This window comes from Antennarius striatus, chromosome 19 (genome assembly GCF_040054535.1).
Source record: "Antennarius striatus isolate MH-2024 chromosome 19, ASM4005453v1, whole genome shotgun sequence".
Taxonomy (NCBI): Eukaryota; Metazoa; Chordata; class Actinopteri; order Lophiiformes; family Antennariidae; genus Antennarius; species Antennarius striatus.
In genome coordinates this window covers 6,772,078-6,780,711 of record NC_090794.1, presented here as the reverse complement: position 1 = coordinate 6,780,711, position 8,634 = coordinate 6,772,078, and the positions used below count along the sequence as shown (strand labels likewise).

The 8,634-nt window shown below is 46.1% G+C and overlaps 1 protein-coding gene across 3 annotated transcripts in view; it reads right to left on the bottom strand.

Annotated features, from left to right (window-relative positions):
- Positions 1 to 3,962: 3,962 nt before the first annotated feature.
- Positions 3,963 to 8,634, bottom strand: part of disp1 (dispatched homolog 1 (Drosophila)) — a 67,612-nt gene continuing 62,940 nt past the window's right edge. For 2 of the 3 annotated variants that reach the window (XM_068342810.1, XM_068342809.1), the window contains 3 exons: positions 6,994 to 8,583; positions 6,573 to 6,836; positions 3,963 to 6,347 (listed from right to left, as the gene is read on the bottom strand). In XM_068342810.1, the coding sequence (XP_068198911.1) occupies positions 4,512 to 6,347; positions 6,573 to 6,836; positions 6,994 to 8,583 (3,690 nt within the window). In that variant the 3' untranslated portion in view covers positions 3,963 to 4,511. The remainder of the gene's footprint in view (positions 6,348 to 6,572; positions 6,837 to 6,993; positions 8,584 to 8,634) is intronic. The other variant, XM_068342811.1, reaches the window with a different exon arrangement.

Below are 8,634 nucleotides of genomic sequence, written 5' to 3'. Positions count from 1 at the left end.
TGTGATATTTAAAAGTGACTTTGAATTTCAACACCTTTTTTGAAAGCAAACCACCAATAATCATTATCAATCAACCAGACTGTGATAAAAAGTCTTAAAACAGAAAAAAAAGGTTTCATCTTAGTATTATTAGTAAAAGTTATATTATCAAATAAAATATGTCAGATGTATGCCAGAGTAAAATTTAATCAAGTATTGGAGGTGACATTCCACATATGGTGCACATAAACCAGCACAGCTATGTTTTCTTTTAGTCACCCATGACTGCTCATCAAAATATAGTTTTTCAATATAGTTTTATTATCAGGTAAAATCTATCATAAGAAATAAAAAAAAACGTGGTCTGAAATAAATTTTCTGATCTATTTAAAAATAACTGAACTACAACCATCTGTAGATGAACTACAATAAGAGAAGAAGAGCGTCTGGGGTTCAGAGTTCACTAAGGACAGCCCTTCAGGAGTTCTATCTTCACACCACTGGATGGCGTGTCTTCTCCATCTTTAGTGGCTTCTTCTGTCAGTCCTAAGTGATCAGTACTAACCCAGGGTATTAATTGGTGAAGTTCATTGATCTCCACATCAGGATCAATATTTGCTCCAGGGTGTTTCAGTCATTCAGTCAGGATGTCGTGGTTTCATTCCATCACAACTGACTTCAAGACAGGAGTGAATCTAAGGTCAACCTTCAGTTCCTCTGAGCGTCGTGTCTGAAAACAGGAAGCCACTGGCCTGAGGACAGCTTCCGTCCTGTTGGCCCCACCGCCTGCATCCTCCCAGCCTTTATGATCCAGCTGTTGTGAACATTACAGCCAGCCTACAGGCTCCTGCTGCTTATACACTGTGGACAGTCCATTAATCTGAGCCCAATGCAGCATGAACATCTGTCCAACCTGCTTTTATTGTGCAGTTGTTCATTTTCTGGGGTTTGTACCAATGTTTTTTGAACAAGAGATAGGATTGATATGACTGGAGGCATAAAAGTAGCTAAAAGCAAAAGTTTGTCATCTATTCATTATATTTAACATCCAGTCGTTATTTGTGGGGTCACAGGGGTCTACAGCCTGCTAACAATTTATCGCAAGGTCACATATAGGGAAAAGAACAGCATCCAAATCCATGTGCAATTTTGAAAATCATTTCACTGAAATTGCATGTTTATGGATGTGTTTTTTCCAGACAGACGTGGGCCCGGGTCAGGAATCAAACCCATAACCTCCTTCTTTTCGCTGTGATTCCACAGAACTAACCACTTCTCCGTCACGTCGCCCAAAACTTTATCAGATGACTCAAAAAAGAATCAATAAACCGCTAAAATGTAATGTGAGAATAGTTTTCTCCTCTAGCCTTCAGTCTCTCAAGCAAAAGATGACATGTCCCCCCGAAACACTAAAATCTAATTTGAAAAGTGGAAACAAATGTTTGCCTCGTAAACAAGCTCCCCAGCTCCGAGGCCTCTTCACAGTTATTTCAGGCCTGCTGAATATACTTAGCACAGACACGCATGCTTCTGAGATCCTCCCTCACAGGGAAATGTAATAAACCCCACTGCCTGACCATAGCTAATATTTGACCTCTGTTTAAACAAACATAATTACAGAAATGCTCACGCAAGCCTGAGGAGAGATCCTCCGTGGGACGGGGACTCATCTTCACTGCTGTGATTAAGAGAAGCAGGAAGAAGGGAGCACAAACTAACCCCACTGAGCTAAAACTAGATGTTTCCTTCAACACGGAGCATCAAGCGAGCCCAGTGTGTGTGGTTTATATAGGGTGACTATCGGGCCTTGTTTGTTCATGGATGTATGTTCTGAGGTTCAGGGGTGTAAGCAGGATGAGAGGGAAGAACATGCGTGCGCATGGAGGTACTTTTCCTCCTCTCTCTGGCATCATCCGCATAAAAGGGAGGCATTTTTAAAGTAGAGGAGCATAATCATCATCATCATCATCCCATTTCCAAAAGCTTTTCTGTGTTTTAACTAGAACCTTATGCTACGCTTTCTCCAACCACAGCGTGAAAAGCGTTTGAGACGCTCAGAGTTGTCAAATCATCCCGTTCACATTCCATATGGGAGGAAAGACGGGGAGCAGAGAGACGACGCTGGAGCAGAGCTGCTTCTGTTCCCCACAGACCACAGAGGAAACAGGTGTTTTCTGCACTTGGGATAGAATGGATTAAGTAGCAGAAAGGAAGAGGGAGAGGTGGAGGTTGACGGGGTCATGGAGGGAAAGAGGGATGAAAAAGGAGAAGTATTTTGTCTACATTTGCTGCTGTTTAGAGGGACACCTCAATAAGGAAGAGAGGATTAGGAACTGGTCTTACCAGTGTACCGCTAAGTTTTTATTAGCTGTCATTTTAATGATGAAGGACGATGAAGGATAGCATCCACTTCCTTCATCTGAAACAACAAGCTGCACTTCCTTTTACATCTTTTTTTGTTGCTTTTATTTTCAATATCTCTTTATAAAAGTCAATTAATCATATTTTTCAGTAAATCTAAATTTCATTTCATTCTCTTTCTGCTCAGATTTGTGAAAAACAAGTGGCGAGATGCAACCCATGATATTAAGCAATGCTTTTTCAGACATACATCTGGTCTCACAACCTCAGACCACACCAGCACAGAATCTTCATCATCATCACATGCAGCGTCTTCATCAGACCTTCTGAGGTTAGTCGTCTTGACAGCCGGTGCCACAGTTGGTTTGCAAAACCAAAGAAATTCCACACAGAGATGTTTCAAAGAAGCTCAAACTCATCGTAATTTAATATTTTACATTTTGACAAGTCCAACACACACCTGTGGATTAATTTATGTCAGTTCAGGCGAATGGTTTACGGGTCAGAGGTGTTCATTAACGTGGGTTTGAACAAATTTCTCAAAAAGAGGTAATTAACCTCTAGAGCAGTAGAATCTGTCTTATCTGTGGAAACATGGGAAAGAAAGTGTTCTTATTTTCCAAAATGTATTACTTGTGGTGGTACATTTATTAATCTATGCCCTTCTGCTTGACTGTCACTCAAACTCACTATGACAGTAAAGAAATGACCAAAACAGTAAATCAGAAAACCAAAACAACAGGCTGAAAGATGCTACAAGGCTCAATCAAGGCATGGTCATTTACAGTAATCTATGTAAATATAATGTTTATAGTTGGCTTAATGCTGACTGTCCAGAATGTGTGTTCATTTGCTCACTTCATAACACTTCGCTTATAAAGAGATAACAGCCAGACTTTGTCTTCAAGTTGCTCTGGAAATATTACGAAAGACTAACAAGGACATTACACAAGCTAACGGTTGCAGCCGGTGATTCGATGGAACAAATGAGTTCATACAGTACTTGCTATTCAGTAACCAAGAAGACAGGCTGTAGATGGAGGTTTTAGCATCTAGTAAAGACCTCAGGATCCCATCTTTAATAGTTTGCAATTTTCATCTCAAGTACAGCTCAAGTGCAGGACGTTACACAAGTCAGTATTACTAAATCCTGACTTTAACCTAGGTATTTCTAAGACAAATGTGATTTTCTTTGTGATCCTTTAGAAGCATTCCGGTTCCGGACATATTTTTGTTAGATTTGTGAATATATCAGCTAGCTTGATTTTTTAAATTTATTTATTTTTTGCTCCCTGACATTTACTGACCTTATATAAAGGAGAATTTAAGAGGCAGCAACAGATGGCACTCTTAAAATCTGTTTAGGTATTTAATACTCTGCATCTTTTCCAAATCAAATGAATGTGTGCCACTCACAACCGTCTGAAGCTGGAGTATAAATCTACAATCGTTTTATAAATGAGGCCCCAGATGTAACAGACGGCACTGAAGGCTCCAGCCGCTGAGACAATAAAACAGGTGTCCAGTTACGACTGAAAGATAAACCCTCTACTTTGAGCCACATCTCATTTCACAGCCAGAACATGTGTATGAAGACAAAAGAGAAGCAGACGGCAGGAAACTGCAGGACAATCATGATAAAAAAAACTTTAATCGTACAGTAAAACTGAGGGATGGGGCAGCTTGACCAGGAGAGCACATACAATTCAAACGTTGTGCCCACAAATAAAAATAAAAAAAAGCCAGACAACGGCATCAGGTGATAAAATGTGGCACTTTTTTTTAATGTTTGGTAAAGTATCTGAAAACAAATGACTACACACAATTTCAGATACTGTAAGATTTCAGGTCAGTGCAAATGGCTGCTGCGTAACACTTTCACGGCAAAACGTCATGGTGGCATCGTTGTGAAGGACTGTCCATCTCCATTAATAGCTGAATGTTAATTATAGTGAATGTGTCGCTGTAAAAAATCAAAAAAAATCAAACACAATCTGACACATGGAGACCTGGTGATAAACAAACATGTAAACAAATATATTTAATGAGTCTGTGCTGTTTTATGGAACACATTGAGGCACTTGGTCAACAACTACGACGCAATCCTTGTCTGATTGATCCACAGTACACCCCCCCCCCCTGCCTGTGTTATTATGAAAAGAACTGTGTCATCAGCATAAGCTTTCAGAAGAGTGATTGGCGTTTACTGTGATCGGAGGCACGCTGGTTTCAGATTTTGGCATGTTAAACTCAGAAGCTGAATTGCACTTCACTTTCAAAGTCCTGTTAAAACAGTAGAGTTTCTTTGGGGAGGCGGACGACGCCCGCTGTCTTTTGGAGTTCTGCTTACACGTTTTGATGTTTTCCTCCCGTGTGACGGGAACACATTCGGGATTCTCCTGGCTGCCAGGGATTTTACAACAAGAGCCCATTTGCATTGTTGCATCTGCAGTCATCACAGAGACGTGGTTCTCGCCACAGAAGTGGTCGCTGTTCTTTGCTCGCTGCCTGTCGTGACTGGTAGTGTGTGGTGAGCCTGGTGAGGGGGCGGGGTACCGAGTCTGGGGTTGCGTTGGGGATGGTGTGCTGATGTCTTGGCTGCTGTCGGGGGTCGCTGGCCTCGTTTCGTGGCTGTGATCGCCATCTTGGACTAAAGGCTGTGACCTGGCGAGCGAAGCGGGGGCTGGATCTTGGTTCAGGTCGGTGGTCGAGGGTCTCTGCTCTCTGGCTGACCCGGCCAGCAGGCTCGCAGTGTGGACACAATACTTCCTGAGATGGCAGTTGTGGGGGGGACCTTGTCTGGGGGCCACCACTCTTCCCTGGGGGCAGTGGTGGAAGTGGGCAGGGGGACAGTGGACATAGTGCATGTGGCACTCCATGTGTGTGTACATCGAGTCCAGGTTTGTGGGTAACAGGGCTGTGTTCTGCTTGCTTGGGCTGTTTCCTGAGTGGGGGAAGAGCTGAGGGATGGGAGGGCAGGACGGGGAGTCCTGGGGAGGCTGGGTACTGGAGTGGGGGGTCCACTGCTGATGCAGGTGAGGAGGAGGAGGGTCCCCACACGTGCAGGTAGCGTTCTGGCACCTGGATTGTGTGTTCAGTGTGGCTAAACGTCCATTCTCAGGACCGATTCTGCCAGAGTCTGCTTTGCTTTTATAATGGATGTGAGAGTACGAGGTGGGGTGGGGGTGTTGGTGGGGGGGAACCCCATTAAAAAGCTGAGCACAGACCTCTTGTTCCTCTTTGGGTTTATCTTCTGCTTTTTGAGCAGATGCCAGGGGCTCTAACTCGTAATGTTCCACCTCCCCGCCCCTGCTGTCCAACTGGTACTTCCCCAGGCCTGACCCTTTCCCTTGAGAGGGGGGGGCTGTGGCTGTGACCTCTGAGAACACCTGACACTGCAGCTTTTTGGGCAGGGGAATTTGGCCGCAAGTCCCCTGGGGTCCCAGGCAGCGACACATACACTGAAAGAAGAAGGTGGCGAAGGCCCAGCTGATGCACATGATCAGCATCATGAAGGTGCCCAGCTGGGTGTACGCCAACACGGTGGAGGGCATCATCATCGCCCCGGCAACAAAGGTGGTCAGTGCTGCCATGGCGATAGCAGAGCCCATACGACTGAGGGAGAAAATCACCTTTCCTTCGCGGTCGGGCTCCGGGGCCAGCCGATAGGCCACGCCGTAGTGGACGGCGAAGTCCACCGACAGGCCGACGGCGACCGAAATGGTGACGGACTCCAAAACGTTCAGCTCCCAGCCCAGAAGCACCAGGGAGCCCACCGTGACAAAGATGGTCCCGGCAATGGACAGGATGGCGTACAGACTGATGATGACGTTCCAGGTCGTCAGGAGCATGACGCTGAAAGCCACGGCGACCGACAGCGCCATGGCAACCAGGGTTCCGTCCGACAAACTGTCCTGCAGGTCGTAAAACTCCAGGTTGCTGATGAACCAGCCGTGGCTGAGACCCACCGGGGCGTAACGCAGCTCCTCGGTGATCCAGGCGTCCACCTGCAACCCAAACACAACTCGTGTCAGGAGAATCAAAGCAGAAACGAAGACGACTTCTATAAAGCCACACAAAAATTCACATCAAAACATTCCCGATGACAATAAAACATAAAAAAATCCAGAAACTTACAGTTCTAACTGTATCTATAAAAAGAATGATGCAAAAGTAAAAGCTGAATATTCATGAAGTATTTTATATTTGTAAGTGGATGTTAAGACACCTACCTCCCGGTAGAACTGGAACATCTTCTCATAGGCCAGCGTGAAGAGGTAGGTGCTCTGGAACTCTAAGACTATCGCTCTGATGGTGTCATTGATGTCAAATCGAGGTCCAGGCGTCTTGCTGTCTAAATAGTAGTTGGTGCTCCGGTCCAGCTCCATGATGGCTCTCTTGATACACAACTCAAAGACCTCCTGCTTGTAGGGGAAGGTGGACTGACTGCAGCAGGGGTAGACGGATGCCTCTTCACAGTCCTGGTTCTCCATCCACTGTTGAGATAAGGTGATGATTGAGGTTTGATTCCATTCATTGACGTTTTCACATATTTCTTGTATTGAATTGGGTAACACTCTCTTTGTTTTACACTCAGTGGCATCAGTAAGATACTATAAACACGCCATTAGTTTAGTGTTTAGAGGTTCTGACCTGTTTGAATGTCTCGATGAAGCAGCTGGTGAAGTCCTGCTCCTCCGACTGAAACACGAAGCTCTGATTTCTGAGCTTCTGGCAGAAGTTGAGGATCCACAGCTGAGATGCTGGACTAGCAATGTTGAAACTGCTGTCAAGAATCAGTTTCCCTTTGTTTTTAGGGTTGAGGGAGTCCCCATTATCCGCTGGCATCACCCCCCAGATGATAGTGATGGGCATGTGGAGTTCTTCGCCGTGATGCACCCTTTCAAACATGAACAGTTTTTTGTACTCGGAGTCGTAGCGCTCGAAAGGGTGGGACGATCGGAACACCTGAAACTCAGCCAGCTCCAGAGACGGCAGCTTCATCTTCGGGTTGATGCACACCACATAGGCTCCGCCCACTGTCATGGCAAGGAACCAAAAAAGCCAGAGGTATCTCAGTTTGATGACGATGCAGGGCAGCACCTTCTCAAAGAAGATCCTCGATGCTTCAGAGACGGTAAACAGGCATTTGTTGGCCTTCTGGCACAGACCTGCCCAGAATACTCGGCTGCAGAAACCTCCGTCCTGGTGTGGCGGCTTGGAGCAGGAGAACACGATTGGTAGGTAGCGTTCATGTAGCACCACCACAGCTGGAAGCCAAGTCACCATGAGAATGTAGTTCACCAATATGGCGGTGCCGGCGTAGACGCCGAAACAGCGTATGGCGGTGATGTTGCTGACGTAATTGGCGTAAAAGGCAGCGGCGGTGGTGAAGCTGGTGACAAACATCGACAGGGCGGCGTGTTGGAGGGTCACACTGACCGTCTCTGCCAGCTCGGCGTGGGGTTTATCAAACTTTGTGTAGTTCCACACGTCGCAAAGCACAAAGGCATCATCCGCGCCGATGCCGACTAGGATGATGAGGGCCGTCAGGTTCATGAAGGGGAAGAACTCAAAGTCGAAAACCATTCGGTAAAGAAAGTAGGACACGATCAGTGAGCTGATGATGGCAATTATGGTCATTAGAGTGATGAAAACTGAGCGGGTGTACACACACATGACCAGCAGGACAATCACTATGGCTATGGCGGGATACACAGTGTCTGTGAGCAGGTAGTCCTGAAAGAGGTCGTGTTTGATGCCAAACTCAATCCCTGTGACGGTGGTGACGCCGTCTGTGGAATTCCAGTTCTCAAAATTGTCCAAGTAAATGTTCATCATAGACTCTCCTTTCTCTGTGGGGGAGAACAGCATGCTGTATTTGAGCACAGGTGGAGGGAACTCTAAGCTCTTGGGACTAAGGAAGTCTTTGTCCACCAGGAAGTGAAGGATCTGGTAGACGGCGTTGTACTTGGTGCATTTCCGCGGAACACTGACGCACTTCAGTTGGTCCTTTCGCCGCAGGGCCATGTCCCAACAGTCGGGCCCCAGGGTGCCGTTATGGTAGTACTTGGCACACGAGCGTAGGACCTTTAGCGTGTGTGATACGTCACGCTCTGTGATCTTCTGGCAGGATGACCTGTTGGTGAGGACGGCAATGTAGTTACCAAGTGTCCAGCTGGGACAACAGGAGGCATCATTAGTACGCTGACAGAGACTCCAGTAGTCACGATGGGAACGCACCTGAGAACCGAGACAAACAGTCAGAAAGAGACACGAAAGGAACACGTGATG